At 49.2% G+C, this 20,992-nt stretch overlaps 1 protein-coding gene across 5 annotated transcripts in view; it reads right to left on the bottom strand.

The window, feature by feature from the left end:
* Nucleotides 1-17,144, bottom strand: part of LOC144126013 (aquaporin-7-like) — a 78,004-nt gene extending 60,860 nt beyond the window's left edge. For all 5 annotated transcript variants that reach the window (XM_077659881.1, XM_077659885.1, XM_077659883.1 and 2 more), the window contains exon 1: nt 16,724-17,144. In XM_077659881.1, coding sequence (XP_077516007.1) covers nt 16,724-16,801 — 78 coding nt within the window. In that variant the 5' untranslated portion in view covers nt 16,802-17,144. The remainder of the gene's footprint in view (nt 1-16,723) is intronic.
* Between the last annotated feature and the right edge of the window lie 3,848 nt (nt 17,145-20,992).

Below are 20,992 nucleotides of genomic sequence, written 5' to 3' on the forward strand. Positions count from 1 at the left end.
TTTTCGTATCGATCCAGCCGCCAGGAAATTGGCTCGCTTGTGCTTCGACTCGGACTTGACACGGCGATAAAGAAACGAATCGAACAGAGCAAGACTAGGGCGTTCCTCAGATATTGTCGAAGGGAGAAATGAACAAGCAGCTTTATCATGTAAATGCGTTTTTGCGGGCTGTTCGGGACGACGTGTAAACAACAGGAGCACTGAGGACTGCTCTCACGGGGCAGATTACGATTGCGAGTCGGCGCCACTGGGCTTTCCGTGCAGCTTTGTTCTCCACTGCAAGCATCGCGTGTGTGCTTCGATCTCCGCGTTCGAGGAAACCCTTATCGCAGCAGTTTGGAGAAGGCGAACAATAGAAACATGGGATGTGGTGTCATCGAAACAAGGAGGCCAGTATGTTTGTTAGTGGTCCCCCCGCCTCCTCATGTTTCTCGGTTTGATTGCAGTGGAAGAAGATATACCAAATGAGGCTGTGTTTTTGACCCTGTTCCAGCTATTGACTTAATCTATGCTTTGTGCCTAAGCTCACAGTTCTTTTTCTTACAGCGTGCCATTTTTTTTTCTTTTCGCCATTTCAGGGCATCCGTGCATACTTAAGATGGCTTATGATCGTAACTGCAATCGAGTGTTTAATTGTTTAGTGATCATATTGGCTTTTTTCACTGCCCTGGCATTCCATCTTGAGCATTCTGAACAGCTCTGCCCATGGACACTTCTTCTTACAGTAGGATACAACTTAAAAAAAAAGCAGTTTGTCAACAGGACCTCATGGCTTGCACGGTGCCATGTCGCTCCGCTAGCCAATCACACCAACAAAGGAAATTGCCACTTTACTGTTTCGGAGTATTAAACAAGTCAGGGACGTCGACATTCTTGCGCTTATAATTTCGTCTTGTGATCTGCACTTCGCTTTGGTATAAAAAAAACTTTAGCAACGCACTATTTCCTTGTCGCGAAGGAATAGTGCGTGCCAGTCATCCAAGTGAGCGGAGCTTGGTCGCGCAGACTCGAGTTGTATACGACTTTATCCAGATAGCATCTAACTTGTTTGATATCGTGTCACGGACATCTGCAAGGGCTCACACAGAACGGGAGAAAGCAACAGTACCGGCATTTACTCGTTCGCTATAATTTCTCGATACTTCACAAGGAAATATCAACTTAATCCGCCGCACAATGCGGCAGCCAGTAGGATGTGCCAACTTCTCTTCTCGCTCGCGGCTTCTTTGAATATCTGTTTGACTCGAAGATGTTCACGGCCAATAACCGTAGTGACGCACGATATCCTGCTCGGACTGAACAGGAAGCGTTGATCAGAGAACGACGCAAAAGAGAACGCGAATCAAGCACTTGTGCCGGCCCCAGTTAATAGGTGACGAAATGAGCGACTTATGTTTTGTGTTGGGAAATCGGGCAGCGATTACGCCGGTGGCGTCGCAGCGAGGCACAATCTAACAAGGAAGATGCGCGAAAAGATGCCCCCGTATACAAGGTACGCGGAGGCCGATACGCAGCAAGAGAGGTGTCATGGCTGTGAATCGAAGTATTCGATACACAACCACGGCGTCTTGGCATTCGTCCCGCTCGCCCTCCGTATATAGCCGAGAGCAATCGTCAACACTCGCTTCCTCGAGAACGGGCGTTTCATCCGCTGGTAATTAGCGCGCGCAGGCCAGCCCATATGCACGAGTGGTTGCCGGGAGCGAAAAAATAAAAGGTCTGCGACGCGAAATTGTGTGGTATAAGGAAAGGGTGAAGAAAAAAAAAAGGCACCTCTTATCGGAGGCGCTCATCGCGAACAATCTAGCAGCCGATGAAATCGAAGGTCGCGCACTCACCCGCACACTCTTCACGTCTTCTTGAATCACCACCGTGCTCGCGTTATTCGCATGCGGTCGCCAGTCAACACCGTGTCGTAGAGCGCACCGCGTGAACACAAATTTAGGCTCCATATTTTTTTTTTTTTCAGTTGTGTAGACTTGCACGGATGGGGAGGGCGGGATCACCGTTCAAAATCGAAGGGGGGGGGGGGGGGGGGGCTTACCCTGGCTATTAAGGATGACTGTGTGTTTTAAACCCAATTAAACCCATTTAACCCATTTCCCATTTACGCTTCTCCGATGTAACCTTGGGTACAAAAATTTCGTTACCTTCAGGCAGGCGTGGTCGTCCTCGAACTCTGAACGATACTTTGACATACATACGTGTGTGAGCCCGCGTGCACTCTTACCGACCGTTGATTCCGTTTTCATGAATGTGAACCGCGTACATGGCTGATTGTTTCAGAGACAGAAATTCGCGTCGTCCTGATGACCATACAAACTGCTGATTGATGCCGCCTTTTCATCCTCGTTACTCCGTTTGTTGTATGAGCATATCGCCAACGGCCTCAGTGACCAGTGACTAATGCGTCGTTCTTGCGTTTTCTTTGTTTTTACTTTCAAAGTTTTCCATCTTCCTTAAAATACTTAAACCCCAGAGTTTGGGGTGGTGCCTCGGTTCACAATGCTCTCTGTACCGTCGTCGATAGACGTGGAAGGCGGTGGCGCGTAAGATACGGGGGTGCCTAAACCGACATCGATACGGTACACAGGCAACAACCGCCCCGCATCACGCAAGCAGCGCACCGCGTTCGCGGAAGGCCTCAGCGCCGCAGGGGATGCCGCCGTTGCAGCATGCCCCTTCCGTGGGGTATACCTGGCGATCGAGAGTGGACGGCTGGCTGCCCCGGGTTAAACAGCAGCGCACCATCGTCGGCGTCGCCACTGCAGCAGTCCGGTGGGCGGGCTTTATAAATCCCCGGCAGTGCACCGAGGAACGGCTGCGCGCTGGTTCCCTCTTCGTACCGGAGGAGGACTACCGACGACGATGCCGTTTAGGCGGTAATCGGGCGGCCCTAACTTGCCCGCCAGCCGCCCATTATCGTTATTATCTTTTCGCCTCGGCTCGTATGTCTGTCTCTCTCCTCGTGCGCGCCCGGCTATAGACTCTGTCCGGCGGGCGTCGATACGGGGCCAAGGCCCCCAGACAGGGCAGCGGAGCGCACCCTCCGCGCCGCCGAGGGCATAACAGGAACGCCCGTTCACTGTGGCCGGTTCCCGAGCGCGCAGATAGATTTGTACACGCACGAAGACACGGAGGACGATTGTTGTGAAGCCTTGCCTGCCTCCCGTGTGTGCGTGTGACACACGTGCGGAAACTGGCTCGCTCGTTCTTCTTATTACTGCTCCTTTCTCGCTGCGTTGTCTTCTTCCTCGAGCGCGAGCGGCACGGTTGAAGCAGCGCAGCATTACCGAGGCTCACATTGTGTCGTCGAGATAGCCGAAGGCCCATATTGTCTGCCTCTTATTGTCCGCCGTGCGCGTCTGGAGGCAAATAATCTGCGCCGTTGTCGGGGATTCCCCTCCGACGAGCCGGCGCCATCGGCTTCTGCGGCACTCTGCCGAGTGACCCGATTTCGCGACCATGCGTTCTTACACGACGACGTCTTTGCGCACAGGGCGAGTTTTGTTGCTCACCGGAGGCGCTTCCCGCGTTCGAGGGGTAACAGGGTCCTTTGTGCCGCTGTCAAGAGTGGTTTAGTAATAATAAAGGAAGGTTTATGGTTTATGGGTGGTTAACGCGTCCCAAAGCGACTCAGACTATATGAGAGACGCTGTAGTGAAGGGCCCCAGAGATTTCGGCCACCTGGGGTTCTTTAACGTGCACTGACATCGCACACTACACGGGGCCCCAGAATTTCGCCTCCATTAAGATTCGGCAACCGCAGCGGGGATCGAACCCGCGTCCTTCGAGTCAGCAGCCGAGCGTTATAACCGGCTGTGCCACCGCGGCGGCCAATAATAAAGGAAGGAGACGAGTGACCGACGCTTCACTACGCAACGAGTTCGGGTGCTTTCCTCCACTTCTTCGTGTAGAGGCAGATAGGATTGCTCGAGAGCACACAAACCGAGCCTCCACTTAAACTGACCTCGACAACCCAGCAGCAGACCCGGTACCCCTGAGCTACTCAGACATTCTAAACTATCACAGGGGAACGCGACTCAAATATCCGCCACCCCATAACAGCCTACGCCAACAAGATGCAGTAGGCTGGAGGCTGCTGCAAACGGGGACTTTCCCCAATCTAAATACCTTAAGTAAAATCTACCCCACGCAATACAGCAGCAAATGTCCGTGGTGTGGAGAAAAACCCACGTTAATGCACATAACGTGGGTGTGTCAGAAAAACAAGGATCTAGCTACAATAAACAAAAACCCGAGTGCGGAACAATGGGAGGGGATGCTCTCCAGCGCGGATTGGTGCGGAGAGCCTACCTGGCGGCATACCTCAGTGGAGCCCTGGACCAGGGGCCCCAACCCTGTTAAGACGGGCTGCAATAACTCATCGGAAGATGAAGAAGACAGCCCGCGACCGCTAATAACACATTTTAATATCAAATATAAATAAAGTTTTTCCTCCTCCTCCTCCTCTTCCACTTCTTCGTAACGTGCCTGCACTTGACAAGCTCGTATACAAGTGTTTGCAGTAACCTTCAACGACGGTCATACCCTATGGCTTAGGCGCGCCTTCGCGAAGCTGCCTTGTCCACCAAATAATGCAACTGCCGGCGACGAATGTGTCCGAACAGTCATTATCCCTCGCGTTCCATTTGGTGTTCCGTTTTAGGATGACGACCAGGCCGACACCAACAGTGTCAGGCACCCGCTGCTCCTTTATTCATCGCGTTCTCGTTTCCTTGCTGCTGCTCACCTCCCCAGAAACTGCCTATGCCGCCCAGGTCTGTTCGCGAACAAGGGCGCAGGGACGACCTCCTATAGGCAGGGACAACCCCGCCAAAGTCATCCTAATGACAGAGCTGCTCCAGCGCGGAAAAACAAGCTTGCTTCCACGGCCGAGCCCTGGCGCTTTTTGTGCTCGCTTGGCCTTATTGTAACGATGTCTGTGCAAAACATTAATGCAACGTTATGCAGGGGCCGTATTCTGTAACTGTTGTTGCGACTGTGACTCGTGTCATCATAACTGACAGGTAAACAAGAAATGCAATTCGCTGGCTCCAGTATGGAAGGCGGGGCCTACCACTAGAAGGAGGCAAAATATAGAAATGCATTTCAGAAAGGATGACCACTAAATACGTCCCAGCTTTTTTTTTCTTTCAAAGCGTCCCAGACATTCCCTTATGAGCCACACAGTCACCGAGAAGTGCGATGAGCGTCTTCTTTGCATTGTCGCCCACTATAGCGAGATAAGTCTTTAGAGAAACTGCAGAACAAAATGCACCAATAAAAACTACCGAGAACACGCTCGGGCCAGAATGATTCTCCTTAACATAGTTTCGATTTTTGTCTTTTTTAAACAAATACTTACCCGCCGCGGTGGCTCAGTGGTTAGGGCGCTCGGCTACTGATCCGGAGCTCCCGGGTTCGAACCCGACCGCGGCGGCTGCGTTTTTATGGAGGAAAAACGCTAAGGCGCCCGTGTGCTGTGCGATGTCAGTGCACGTTAAAGATCCCCAGGTGGTCGAAATTATTCCAGAGCCCTCCACTACGGCACCTCTCTCTTCCTTTCCTCTTTCACTCCCTCCTTTATCCCTTCCTTTACGGCGCGGTCCAGGTGTCCAACCATATATGAGACAGATACTGCGCCATTTCCTTTAACCAAAAACCAATTATTATTAAACAAATACTTATTGCACAAAGCCAGCGATAATGTAGTTATAAACATGTGCGCTGTGTTATGAACGTCAGAAAAGGTATCGGCAAGTTCATAAACCTCAAAATGAGATGCTCCAGGGTTCGTGCAGCGCATTTAAAACAGATTGTGCTTTGCGTGCACCATGTTGAAATCGAAGAGGTGAATGAGATGAAAACAAGGACGATAGTTAAGCGCCCCTGAGCGGCATTAGTGCAGTGGTCGATGAATTATTCGGCAAAAGACAATCCGTGGCTAGGTGAGGTTAAGCGCCAGCATGGAGTTCTTTGCTTCCTCTATGAGCGGCAGGGTTCTGCGCGGGCAGTTTTCTCCCAGAGAACAGCTGCTCGCGCTGCTGACGCGAGAACAGGCTCCGCGACGACGGAGAGCCGCTGCGTGCCCTTTGTGTAGAGCTCGGGTGTGGTAAAGTATGGTTGAGAAGCGTCTAATATGAAGGCGTATTGTGTTACAGTGATGAGTCCTCCCCCTGGAGCCCAGATGCCGCGCTCACAGCTGCTGAGTTCTGCGCCGCGGAGCCCTTTCTTTAAGACAACTCAGCGCTTAGTCGAGCTCGTTGTTCTCACTGTTATACAAAATACCGCGAATGGGCTGTTGCGTTTTCAAAAGGAAACCCGGAGAAGCGGAAACAGTGATGCGAAATTTTTTGCGTATTCGCTGCGCCAAGAAGAAATGGAATTGGAAAAAAGGAAGAAAAAAAGATGTGAAGTATCTGCATTGAGTTAATTCTCGACGCACTGGCTGAAGCTGCAAAACAAGCAATTGCTTGTATAAATAATTAAGCATTAGTAAAGCAGCATGAGAGCACTTCTTAATAGGCACCTACAGCTGTTCCTCTGCTATTATGGTTGACGCCATGCTTTGGTCGCTTCAGCGGATAACAGTCAACAGAGTTCACATTCCAAAAACTAAGAGGAAATAAAGAAAAAAATCACAGTGCATCTGCCTTTTCGCATCTATCTCTTAACTTTATTTTTCTCTTTCCCGCCTACTATTTCTTCCTGTAAATGTTTCCTAGAGTCTATCTGACATTTCCTGCAGCATGCGAATGGGTTTCTTTTCCCTGTTCGTTCTCGCTTCAGAAGGAGACGCGCCCGTGTGAGCGAGGTTGTTGGGACGACGAGCGCGCGAACAGATCGAGCAGGTCGCTCGAAGAATCGGGCATCCCGTGGGGCTCGACGGAATATGGGAGGGTGTTATGGGAAGGGAAAAGAGGGTCGGTATACAGTGGCGGACCCGATGCTAATTGGACGGTCTCCGTGCCTATACCGCCTCGTCCTTGCCATTGTGCGTGCGCGCGTGATGTGCCCGCAGGGCTGCGTGCAATTATACGACCCTCCGTTAAGAGCGGCCTATAACCGCGCCGCGGTATCTTAATCCCGTAAGACGCGGGGTCACGGAGTCCCCGCGGGCTCTGCGCACCGGAGGCTGGAAGCCGAGCTTGCAATAAAGCGCCGCGGGCCAGCCGATTCAGCCGTCGCATCACTTCGCGCCTCATACGTCTTGGCTCTTAAATTCGAAGTGAGCGCTTCATCTAACTGGCAGCCAGAGTAGCGTCGAGAAAGCTGGAGTTGCACTTAGCTTATTATGGTTTTTCGAAAGGATATGCACGCGCAAGGATGGTTTGTGCCTGGCGTTCATAAGCTGGCCAGTCATGGCAGCTAAAGGTAGACCTTTAAGGCTTTGACGCGCGCTAATCACTGTCCGTTTTATATAGCGCTCTGCAGCGTTTTACTGGCGGATGACAGCTCTGGCTTTGACATCGTCGCAATGTTTTAGTGAGACAGGTGAGACAGAGTGCAGCAGGCGCTTCACTTCATCCGACTGCCAATCTCACCATCCCTGTTCTTGCTGCTTTGAGAAAACGGCGCAGCTTCTTTTTCTGTTTGCAAAGAACAAGCTCAACTACTCCATCCTCGAACCCCATGCTTGAGAATGCGTGGCTACTCGCAATCGTGCAGTGATAGCGCACGTTTATCGCTCCAGGCGTTTGATTCGCGGAGGCGAGTGATCCAGTGCAGTCGTCGATAAGAAGACGCTTGGCGAAGTCGGTACAGCTCAGAATCGTGACGCGCACTCGAACACCTTCGGCTCCGTACATCTGTAATCGCGAGACACCTTGCACTCGGCACCGCGGTAGCACGTTCTCGCGCGATCACGTTCTCGCGCGATCGCAGCGGACTCCCTTCAACGGGTCGGCTCATTTAAAAGCGATCCATCAGGCACGGCTCCAGCGCCGATGCAAAGAACGCGTTCTTACACGTGAGCTGAAGTGACAACTGTGCCTGCTTGTTCCTCTGTTCTGCAGCTGTGCTATGTATAACGACGTGACGTGGGTACCAAGAGGCGGGGTGCTGCGGACACGAGGCGGAGAACGGTGCATATGGGGCAAATGTAACCTTGCAAGATGTACGCGCACTGCTGGGCTAGTGTTGTTGCCGGAAAGCGAAGTAGGCGTGCATCGTGTAATTTATAATGAACGCGCACTTAGAATAATTGCTTATAATTACTGCGACTACAAGGACATGTAATTTGCGATGCCGTGCAGCTTACGCAAAGGGCCGTGCGAAAGCCATGGTGTCCATATGACAACAAAATTTCATGGGTATAAAAAATTCCTTCAGCGACAGCATGCGTGAAAGCGCTATGTATTGAATTTGAAATGAAATGAGTACTTATATGAGACAGGCGTTAGGTGGCTTCTTAGGGACTGTAGTTTCTGTTTAAGTACAATTTCGCCTTTATATTTTTGGCGCGTGCGCTGACATTGAGGAAAGCGAAAAAAATATAACAAGTCGCCGCTACCTCAAATGCACAGCACGATTCGCGAACTCTCTCTTCTGATTATGATGATGATGATGTCCTCAGGCTTCTTTCGCCTTAACATGTTGCGCCACCTACGCTCGCTTCTCCTTTCTATAGCCAATGCAACGCACATTGTGACTTTGAATGCGGACAATTAAAGCTATCTGCTGTGCAGTCGAAACGGCTGGGAGAGCTTTCGTGCGACACTATGTTTCTATCCCACTCAGCTGGAAAACATAAGGACACTAATTGATAACTATACCAGTAAAAAAAGTAATTGCGAGACGCAAAAAAAATGCTGTAGGGACTGTTCCTTGCGATAAATCACGGACGCCATCGTTCCTCACACGTCGTGTCCCTGTCACGGCGGGACGTCAACCTCAGTGAAAGGAGCAGGAACCAAGGAGAAATTGCGCTAAGCACCTGTACCGCTTCCAGCGTTACGCTATCGGCAGCTGCGGAGTGGACAACGCCAGCCTAGAGCGTCCAATACATCCGCCTTGTTGTAAGCATTTCGCTCATTACAACTTACTGCATCTGGCCGCGTCCTTCTTTCTCAAGGCTCCACCCGAGCCGAGGTAGCAGTGCCTATACCGTCTACCGATCCCAGCCCCGAAGTGACAAGGACTCGACGACGTATATGACGTAGTCCTTGAATATCCATTCAATTAAGACAAGCAACCACGTCACTGGACCTTGCTTGGAGTTTCGAAACGCTTGTTGTCGTATTTACCGGTTTTCATATGACGGCAGCGCGTATAATAGCGAGTGACATCTTTGAGTTTATTTTAGAAGCGACTGCTGTCAGTGCGCGACCTTTCGTCTTTACTTAATTGCATACAAACCGTGACATGCCGAGGACATCACTAGCGGCGAATGTTTTCTTTCTTTGTTTGCCTCTTATTTTGCGGATTTTTTTTTTATGTGCCCAACATCGCGAATGCTGAACTTTGTCAGCTCCAATCTAGCAGCGCTATCACAGCTGTCAGTCTTCGTTCCATTAGGTACCTACGTGCCACTAAATTTTACCTTCAATTTGTCATTTGCACGAACTTTATGTGTTAGGCATATTGCATTCAATGCTATAAAGTGGCAAATATATACACATCGCCAAGTATCTGCCAAGCGTAATGTCTTGTGTTGCTGTGCATCCGAAGAAATAACTCATCGTGATGTTTAAACCCTGTTAGCAGTAGTAGTTGTTGCTCCGATGTGTCCAAGGTCGTCTAAGGATGTTTCCTTTCAATCTTCCTTCGATTTTGCAGTTCTCTACAGTCATCAGCAATTAGAGAGGAAACAAACTTTTTGCACAAAATTGCGAATTTTCTGGCTATTTCTCCACTAAATTTGAGAATGACTATTGAATATTGCACGCCAACAGGAAAGCTAGTTGAAAAGCAGGAAAAACGGTGCTTGTCGCACATAATTATGAATTAATCAATAAATTAATGCTCAAACTTTGACTCATCTCATATTGCTCACGCTGTCTCACAACGTGTGCACCAACAAGCGCTCCGAATTCTCGACGCACTTCCTACTTTATAAAGCGTGACGCACAAGAGCAGCCAACAGTGCTACTTAACATGGACCACAATTTTCTTCGTACTGTCTCCTTACCAGTTGCTTTTTTGCTTAAGTTTGTCGGCATCGTTCTTTTTCCCCTTCTATTCAATTTTCTTTCGAACCATTGAATCGTTCGCATTGAAACCTCTGACATTTGCATTGATCAGATTCGTAATGAATGCAACCCTTTTCTTTTTTTGCGAAGTGACTCCGCACATTTTCAAAGGCATCAAACATGGAAGCAGCAGTATGCCAAACTATATTTAAGAGTCCTATTATTGTATCTGTCTTCCAGACGGGGTGGAAGCCCCCGTCAAGCTTCTCGCTCAGGGCGTTGCACCTAACGTCGGAATAACTTACCTGAAACGTTCAGTGCCCGTATGTCTCTGCTTTCTAATACTAACTTTCAGTTTTCGTGACTGTGAAGCACTGGTGCCCGCGGTCAAAAGAGACATGGTCAGAGCTACTGGAAGCAACGTGCTGAGAGCCTCGCTAGCGCGAAGTCAGCACTGGGACTTTATAGGCACACAAATATACCCAGGCCAAGCGCCTCTGTTGCGTTCACGCACAAGCAACACGAAATGTGTCTGTAACTTTCATTGAAGAACGGAATTTGTATAGGATGCAGGACGCAATAAAGGTATCGCGCGTCCAGTGGAGGACTGTACGCGGAAGATACAACCGGAAACAGTGGTTATAAGTCATATTTGTGAAGCTATTCATATGCCTGTGAATATATTACTCCTCCCTTTCAATATGCCTCCACGTGCACGCGTTGTTTCAAACGTCCTTGTTTTCATCGGGCTTGGGTAGCTTCTCGCGACCGCAGTTCAGTTTCCTAGACGGAGCGAGCACTTGCGCGCGTATGCGGGGTACAGCCTTGATCGGGCATCGGAGCTTTCTCCGAGCCAGCAGCAGTGACACAAGGAGCCGCTGCAAAATATTGCGCACGCTCAAACTGCTTTCTGTGCAACGCATCGTCGCCGCCTGGCCCGCTGCCAGCGAAGACGCGACCCTCCGCTTTGCACCACTGTCACACGCGATTCCGCGGCTGCCTGCAGTGCTTCACTCTGGCCTAACCGCGGTGTAACGGGTGGGGCACAACGTGAGAAGCAGATAGAGATCGGGATCGCGCAAGACAGTCAGTCAGGCGCGTGGGAAATGTCGACAGAAACAAACTGTCCATCTGTACTTGCTTTACATATACGGTGTGGATAGAATGCAGACGATTTAAGAGATACGCCTCCGAGCTGTGACTGTGTTGTTTCGTTTATCGGATATGTTCACAGCTGGAAAGAAAGCCCCAGCAATACGTAGGTGTGCTGGTTTCTCCCGTTTTGTACACAGCTTTTGCGGTGAACGGTCATATCAGCCTACTCTTTGCAGGTTCTCCCGCGCTTTACCCGTCTGTGGTTCTCTAGAGCTTGGACGTTGCACTTATAAATGTGGCAGCAATAATTCCCCCCCCCCCCCCCCCCCCCCCCCCCACGGACACACATGCACAAAAAAATACGCCAAGTAAAACTGAAGCCATTTGCCCCTGGCTGTGATAAGTCAGGTGTAATTTTTGGTCCCGTCAGTCTCACAGGGCCGAAGGAAAAAGCAACGCCTCCGCTCTAGAATTTTTTCCACATTGTGAAACATACCTGCATGATTCTAGAAGCACCGCGCAGAGCGAGACTTCAGGACCCGCATGCTCTATCGTGGGGGAGGGGAGGGGAGACAGCCCTGTGTTTTTTCGATTTCTGTGCGAACAGTGCGTTGAGGCGCCCGTAATGCACCTATGTACACATACGGCTGCGGGGTGTAGTTCACGCGGCGTACGAGCTTGCGAATTTCACGCCCGCACCGTGCTCGGCACGCCAAAGCTCAGTCAACGATTGTCGTCGTCTAAGCGAATGAATGAATAATCGTACGGATTCTTCAGCCCCGAAAACTCTCGCGCGAGGCACACGTCATCAATCTCTCAGTCGCGACTGTATTGAGGACGGACTCCGTTGGACGTCATCAGAAGAACGCGTCCGCCGCCGACTAATTTCTCTACCGCAGTACAGACAGGTCCGGCGGGAGCCGCTGCTCCATTAATCCTTGACACTGCGTGGGCGCGCCGCCCTTCACCCCCCCCCCCCCCCAAAAAAAAAAAAAAGACGGCTTCCGTTCCACTCGACCTGCGAGGTTGCAGCGATGATTCCCCTCGAAATAGCGCTGATGACCTCCAACCTTAATGCCATCGCCCCTGGCTTAGATTACGGTGTTGTGGTCCTGCGTGTTCCTTTCTTCTATGTCCCGTTCATCGCGCTGTAGTTATGGAATACCGTCACCAATTTGCTCAACAACTTACCTTGTCGAATAAAACAAAATGAAGTGCTGAATAAAAAATAAAAACAAGAAATAAAGTCTACTGAGCCCGCTTGCTGCGAAGTCGGTATAATTTGCAGCTGAATTTCGACTTAGACTTTGCTTAGTTCTATACGCGTTGAATGACCGTACTTACTTACTTACTTACTTTCTTTCTTTCTTTCTTTCTTGCTTCCTTCGTTCTTTCTCTCTTTCTTTATCTAAACCTCGAGGTGTCGCTGACCTTAATTGAGAAACGGGACGCTGCCGTCGGCTCGTCTCGGTTTGTTGCTGTTTGTGTTTCTAATGACCCCTGGTTTCCTTTATTTTCTTAAGGCTGCGTGTGCTCGGTAGGTGCGCCTCGCCTCGAGAACGCTTTCCACACGACCGCGCCCCTCTCGTGGCACAAGAAAAAAGTCTCGAGAATGTCGAGTGAGAGAGATGGCGACTCTTTTCCCCTACGGAGATAAGCCGCACGGCTTTCGCACTGCACGCTTCAACACAATCGCCCGTATGCGCTGCAGCTAATTTATGATCGCTTGTCCCGACTTTGATTTATCGAAAAGCGTCCCCGCTCGGCGCCTGCGGGCAGCCACGAAGAGTGCGGCTTAATGTGCACCTGACGGAATAATCCACTTCCCATGCGTTTTCTTCTATGTTCGTTTTTCTTGACACGTTCCTTAGAACGCGAAGGGTCCAGGGCGAAAGGAGAGGTATCGCTTGAGGGGGCCTCGGCTACCAACACACGATTGTTTACAAAAGTGAATCTTTTATTTCTTTAACTTTCGGCAAGCGATAAGCACACGTGAGGTGCCAGCCAAAGATTTGCGTCAGAACAAACGTGAGCACAGAAGTAGTGGGAAGTAATGAAGTCACGCTCTAAATTAGCGAGAAGCAGATACTCTTTGCTAAACATGAAAAATCAAGAATCAATACCAGTAAATGACGGCATATGTGCTGCTTTTCTTACTTCTATCAATATGCATACTTTATTTAATTTATATCGCTGTTAGCTTGAAGAAAACTCCAGCAGAACTTCCCTCGATTCGCTGGCTTTTCTTGCCGCGTTATTTTATCGTTTTCTTCGGTAATTGACGTGTTGTGCAAGCTCACGACTCACGCAGCACGAGGACTGAAAAGCAACCGTTTTGCCAGGTTTTTACCGCGAGTCCTAGATCGTAAAGAGCGTCGTTCGTGTTCAAGAGCCGTAAAACTTGTCGTCTCCTTCGCCCTCGCGGCACAATTTGTTGCGGCCAAAAAAGGACTCGCGAAGCTCCCCCTTTAGAAGTTAGAAACAATGCCGGTCACTTTCCTCTGAACTGTGAAACGACTTAATTTGTTTACAAAGATCCTAACGTGACGTAGATTAAGGAACACTTGCGACGATATTCTTAAAATCGCCGCACCGACTGCGGTGAGTGTATTTCATGTCGCCAGAGCCTGCCAATTTAAAAAAAAAATAGTAGAGCATAGGACCCGATTTGGAGGCGGCTGACGGCCGAATGTTCCGTCACTGTTTGCGCGCAGTGGACCATTTTCAAAATTCTGCGCTACACGATGAATTCGGGTCGGTGCCATTAGCTCGAACGCCCCACCGTTGTTCATTCGCCGCGAAACGCGACGCAATATTGCGTCTGTTTCGTCGAACAAAGCAATTGCGGTGGTCTTTCAAAGTGGTCAAATGAGCAGTCAGAAAGTGGGGCTCTGTTTTGTCGTGTCTCCTGTAGCAGCCGAGGCGTGTTCACGCACGCTGTTTAGAAAGGCTGCCGTTGGTTCCAAAACTAAGCCGGAGCGTCGGAGAAACTTTTTTTTCATTTTAGTGAGTGGAAACGGAGAAGGCTGCTCGAAAAACAGCACTCACTGAAGAAGTAAGTAGAAGCTCCCGCACAATAACACGAACTCTATGTAAGATCTTCGTGAACGAGATATTAACCAACTAATTCCGTTAAACTCATGCAACTGGGACAACCTGCCCTTCCACTTGGCACGAGCTCTCAGGTTCTGCGCATACCTAGTTGCGGCAGCTGCCTCTAGTCGTGAGCGAAATACGAAAACAAAAACAAAAACAAAATAAAGCCCGTGAACTAACAATTCACTTCAATAAAAAGAGCCCACTGGTGTCGAACTACCCCGGATGTCCCCGTTACTTCGTCCCTTGCAGACTACACCACAAGTTTTGACTTATACGAGTACAGTATAATTACCGTGGCGTCCACAATGCAGGAGTTTTCAAAGTCCAAAAACTATCTGCATACAACGTCCAGGGGACGACGTACTCCCCGCAGGCTAGCACAGGTTAGACTAGAATGTGACATCCTTCCACACATGTTCTGGTGCCCTTTCAGGCTCGACAGCAAGTCAGGCAAGCGCCGAGGGCTCTTCAAGGGACTGTGCTCTTTCTACGAGCTTTTCTGCTCCAGGTACCCTCCCCAACCCACTTCTTATGGGCGGAACAGGTGATTGAAGGAAGAAGCCTGCACAGTTCTTTCAAAGACGCTGCATGGCTTTGGCTCAGCCCTGAAACTGTGCGTAGACGTTAAGCGTGTTAGATCCCTTTTGTTATTTCATTATTTCTGTTCCGTCGCTATTTATTGCCTCGCAAAAGCGGGCCGCGATGCGTCAAGGTCAACTGCGGCCGCGGAGCAGGGATGACTCGATTGCTCATTAGGGGAGGAGTTCACGGAACAGACCTTTGGTCAGACGGAAACGGGCGCGTTCGGAGACTCTATGGCGAGGGAGGACGACGCACTGAAGCGTGGTGCGGTCTCCCGGCCAGGCCGCGATGCGTGTCGCCCAGGCGGTCAGTTCGGAAAATGTTTCCGCGTCCGTACGAAGCATCTTTTCCTGTAGAGCATCGCGTTCCGTCATCTCCGTTCGCTTGAAATTAAATGTACAGAGCTGTGCAGTTAAATGTGCAGTTCTTAGGCATAATAAGGGAGTAATTAATCCTCATCATCCACCCAAGCGCAGGCATGCGTCTACAAATAAAGCTGTTCAGCTTTCACAGAAACTTCGTAGATAAAGCGAAATTCGTCCTGGTCCGGGGCTCGAACCTGGGACCACCGCTTCACCGGAGCAGTCGCTCTACCAACTGAGCTAACCGGGACGGCTAGCATATGGTAGGGCGAGAGTGAATCGATCAATGACTCGAAGTAGAAACAGTGATGGTCAAGTGTTTGATATAATTCCTCAAGGTGGAGTATAGATTTGTAATAAAGGAGTAATTGTTCATTGACATCCACCTAAGCGCAGCCATACGGCTACAAATCTACTCCACCTTGGGGGATACCCCCTAAACATTTGACCAGTTCTTTGGCATTAACGTAAGCATCGTGACAACGAAATTTAGAAAGTCAAGGCGAAAGCACCTAATTTTCTCGCATGAATTGCGTTCAGATTTTCTGCTATTTACGGACAATAGCTATTCTCACGCGTTTACCGCTTGCCTAAGAAAAGTCTCATAGTCTAAACAGTCTGAACAGACTGAATGGCAAGTATCATAAATTATTAACGCATCTACTAGCTCCGACTTGCTTTCAAAGCTAGTCCACATGATCGGTCGCATATGTTGCCTGAATATGGGTGCGGTAAATCAATTCCTTACGGAGACAACGGTTAGAATAGCTTAACGTTCATTTTAAGGTAGCATTCACATTAAGACAGGTTTCTTGCATTTTTTCATGCACGAACTATTCGTGACTAATAGCCACATGGTCTACCTTGGCGTTGCCTATCGTTACTGGCGAGCGATAGAATGCCGGCTAATCGACACTCGCGTTTACGACCAAACAGCTCAGTGAATCATGCTCATGCTCTTTGATGCACAGTATTTGAAGACCTGAGCATTATTATGCTTCCTCTGCACTGTTCCTTTCAAGAAGACGAATGGTTGCCTGGAGAAAAACTGTTACCAACGTAATGTCTTGTGAAACCCTATATAAGTGGTGAGCATTTCGAACGCCTTTGGTATAATACCAAATGTTTTTTTTTCTTTAGTGGAGAGGCTCCAGTGAGGCCAAATGAACTAAAAATCTGTCGAGCAGGCGTAGCTAGCTAACATCAATATTATCATGTACTGTCCACGTTGATCCCTTAGGTTACCCAGCTCTTCCAACAGCGCTCAGGGTTACGCAAGGATTTGTATGACAACGGGTAAACTACCGAATGCAACAAACCGCGCGCGCGCAACGCGGGAACCGTCTTTGTGCCGTTTGTATCAGGATGTGAGTAGGGTGAAAACAAAGACGACAAAGAAAGAGATAACAATTATCACGCCAACAAGAATGTTCGAACAGGTTGTACACTCACCACCAGGACGAAAGTCCCCAAGAGTTCGGCGAGGACTTCCCGGACGACGGCATTCTTGATCTTAACGCTTTCCAACATCGTGGATGCGGCTCGGCAGACGGCGACGCGCACTTCACAACGCAGAAGACGCGGTGAAAGGGCAAGGGGGCAGCGAAAACCAACAAAACGACGCAGGCTCGACTAGGCGTCGATGCGAGCTCGTCTGGCTTCGCGAAAGCGCTCTCCAAAGTCGGGCTCGAGGCGACAGAAGCAGCAAGCTCCCTCTTCTAGTGCGAATGACAATGATGCGAGATTCTCGTCGATAAGTAAACAAAAGAGGATTGTGATAAAGGCGATCAACGTCGCCTTACTCGCGACGCGGACCCGTCGTGAGAGGTGTAATCTCGATTTGCCGGCGTCGTCTGCAACTGGTTTCGTTTTTGTATCGCAGCGCCGCAAGTCAAGAGCGCGCGGAAAGGAGGATTGCAGTCGTCTGATTGGTCCGCCTTGGTTACGTCACAGGGCGACGTAACGGCGCGGCGCGCGCGGGACTGCGTGCTCCCGAACGCTCTTGCTGCCTTCGCAGCTGCGCAGCACCGGCGAATGGAGACTTGCGCTGCGGTGAAACCACCTTGGCAGGAGACGCTAGTGGCGCCCAGGAAACAGCTAATTACTGAGGTCCTGTCGTGCTCGCGCATTTAATTACCGTCATTTTAGCGCCTTGGCGTTTTTCGCTCATTAGTCGTAATGCAACCAGCGATTATATGAGGCCAAATGCGACGTGATTGAATCGCTGGGTGAAAACACCGTAAGAAGTGAGTTGCTCTACCGCACACCACACTGAACATCAAATGTATTTCAACTATTTCAGTCTTGGCTGTTTGTATATCAATTGTATGAGTGCACACATGCGTATTCGGACGTACATATGAGGGCGTACGTAGGTTTTATCGCGATAGATCAGGCTTCTCGATTACTCTGGAGGCGCGAAGAGGAACTTCATCCACATGAACACGAATCAAGACTTCCTCTCACGCTATCCTCACAGTCCAATTCTTCCCGTTTCCTTTGCTTCGAATCAATTCATACTTTTTCTAACGCGAATCTTTTATTGCAGTGACGTTGTCCTCCCTGCTTTAGAATTGTCTCGTTTGTTTGACGCCTGGTCTCTAGCTTTTAGTGTCAATGTGTGCGGGCTGCATAAAATCAACGTCTTATATAATTTGCGTTGGACCAATGCAAAAATACGCTTGTGCCGAGTGGGACTCTTAGTAAATAGTACTAAGCGATAATTTTGAAAAAAAAAATGACTGCAGAGCAGGGAGGTTCGTCCTCCATATCTCGGTATTTGAGAGCTGATGGTTTTACGACATGAAAAATAAGCGAGGCTGAGAAACTCTTTTCTCACGGCGAAGATAATCACTCCTAAAATCTATATTTAATATTTCATGACAAAACAGGAATGACCAAAGAAGCGCACTCACATAGACCTTATTATGTATTTCGCCGTACTGATCATTGTATTAGGATTCTGGAATACCATGCCAGCTTTAATATATGACGAAGAAAGGAACGTACGTATATATATATATATATATATATATATATATATATATATATATATATATATATATATATATATATATATATATATATATATATATATATATATATATATATATATATATATATATATTCTCAGCATTGTAACCCTCCTTATGTATGCAGCACCTTCGGGCTAAGCAGGGGGATCCTTAAATAAGGAATAAAGAACTTAACAACCAAGAACTCGAGAATAAAGTTCCGGCAGCTAAACTTGCAGTTCAAGAGAAAGCTGTGTGACGTGTTTACTTATTTTGTCCCAAAATACTTTACGTGCTGCATTGCTAGAGATTTTCGATCAGCGAACTTCAGGGCAGTCTGTACACAATCGCTGATGCTATCCTACAAGAATTCATTTGCTCAGTAATTTACTCGCACTCTACTACAAAAAATGAGGCGGAGCGAATGCTGGAAACATAAAGTAACTAAGCAAGTTTCTAAATTATAAATGACTGTTGCTCACTTTTCTTCATCCGTGATACCCTTGCGTGCTCAACAAGGAATAGCTACCGCGCGGATTTCACTTGGAATCCGCTACGCAACCGTTGGTCTGGTGGACTATCAGGTGGTGTGACTGGATACGGAAATCTGCTGTGATAGGATGGGATTAATTGAAGATCGATGGGAGAAGTCTTTGTCCTGTAGTGAGCGTAGTTGGGTTGATAATGATGAGGATAATCTTTGTGCTACCACTACATACTAAACCTCAGGGCTGGCGCGCTTATCGGCGCCACATTCGCAGGCAGCTAAGTGGCTCTTTGTCTTTATGGTGGTCGATAACGTTTACTGTACCGAGGGATGAGGCATCTCCTATCTCGCTACGTCTGTGAACTCTTTGTTGTAACTCCGGAGCTGGAATACGTGCCAACAGCGCTCATTTTATGACGTTGTTTGTGGGCGGGAAAATGCATATCGCAGCTGTTCATCTTCAAACACGATGCTGCCAGGGTACATCCCACCTTGGCACAACGTTCTCAGAACGGACAGCTCACTTTCTCGGAACGAACTCTTCCACTGTTACTGATTTAACCGAAGACCCCACGCAGAACTTGGCTGATGATTTTTTAAAAGTAGAAATAAATACATGCAACCTTCCCAGAAGACGACAGCAGCCAGCCTGTCTGCCTGGCTCCCTTACGAAAGGATCAACGCGCGCAGTTCTCTGATGGCCGACTTTCAGGGGACAGCGCATGCAGCTCGTGTTTCGCCACTTGTCCGGGGCGAAGAAAATAGTCGGGACGTGCAGCAGGGCCTCTTCCGCGAAGCTTCCTTCAGACACGGCACCGGGCCAGCACAAGGAGCGGGGGACGGACGCCGTGAAGCGAGTCTCGCCGGCGGAGAGAAGCCGTGCCCGGGCGACGCGGTGCCTTTTGCGAGGCGAACGCGGTTTCAAAACGGGGCTGCGTGTGTATGCTGAAGGGGAGAGGGGGAGAGAGAGCGTGCGCCCAGCGCTCGGTTTCGCTCTCGGAGATTATCGGGGTGCCTTGCTTTTTCGTAGGCCTGCTCTTGGTAATGCCGTTAGTATAACGACGTTAGCCGGTGGTCGGCGTGGTGCAGTATCCCACTGCGTTGGAACGAAGTGTGTGTGTGTGCTGCGCTGTGCGAGGCGTGTCAGTGACCATTCGCATGGGTAGGGCCCGAAGGGTAGCGTCGTGAGTCGTGGAAGCGGGAGTGGACGCTGCGACCTACTGCGGCGGTAGAGGTTCTTGCCCTGCCGGATCATACTTCCCCGCGCCATTAACAAACGTAGACTGTGGACATTACATGCCTTTTGTAGTTGTAGTTTTTGTAGTTTGTAGTTCCTTTTGTGTTGAGGAGTTGGTATTTGCGTATGCCAAGGTCTGGGCTATTATCTTCAGTTGGGGGTTATTTTCCAGCGGGTACATCATGTTCAGAATATAAGAATATTGCAAGGAACATCTCATGATTGCGCATAAAAAAAGTTTTAGCCTCCCAGATCCATGCAGTATCTGCTGGGTCCTCATATATACACATCGCGGCTCATCGCTGTTTTCAAGTTCCCAATCGAACTTCTTTTGCCACATTCTTGTCTTCAGAAATCGTTATGTAAACGAATGGGAAGGTTTAGGCCTTTCAAAGTCATCCTGTTTGCAAAACACGCAAACGAAAACACACATTCACCGCAGCCGAAGCACAGGACTACCACACAACATGGAAGCGTCAATCTTGAAAAAGATATTCTGCGTTCATTCCGCGGGCTTGGCTTCGGTTGGTTCGACGTGGCTTGCCGTAGAGAATTCCAAACATCAGCTCCAGCGATAACCGAAACCTACACCAAATAAGCACATACGGCAACATCGTGACCGAAGGGGGCTAAGCGTACGGACATCACTACACCTTGTTTTTTTCATCTTTTGGTGCGCTAGCATTAAGACCCCCACTCACCTATTTCACCGATCTTTGTCTGAAGTCTACTTGACTTTAAAACAAACATTTAGTGGCCGCGAGTGGGTTGTGAACCCGAAGCGGCGCGAACAGATAAGCTTCACTGGCCACTGCATTAGTCCATTACACCATCGGCGCAATTTCTTTCTGTATCGTACTACGCCATCGCTGCATCTGAACACCCCGCATGTTTAACTGCCAGTCGCCAGCGCTATGCTTTGGATGTCACCGTTTTCATCAACTTCCATCCATGCGCCGACCTTTGTCTGAAGCATGCTTGAC

This window comes from Amblyomma americanum, chromosome 3, assembly GCF_052857255.1.
Source record: "Amblyomma americanum isolate KBUSLIRL-KWMA chromosome 3, ASM5285725v1, whole genome shotgun sequence".
In the NCBI taxonomy this organism is placed as follows: Eukaryota; Metazoa; Arthropoda; class Arachnida; order Ixodida; family Ixodidae; genus Amblyomma; species Amblyomma americanum.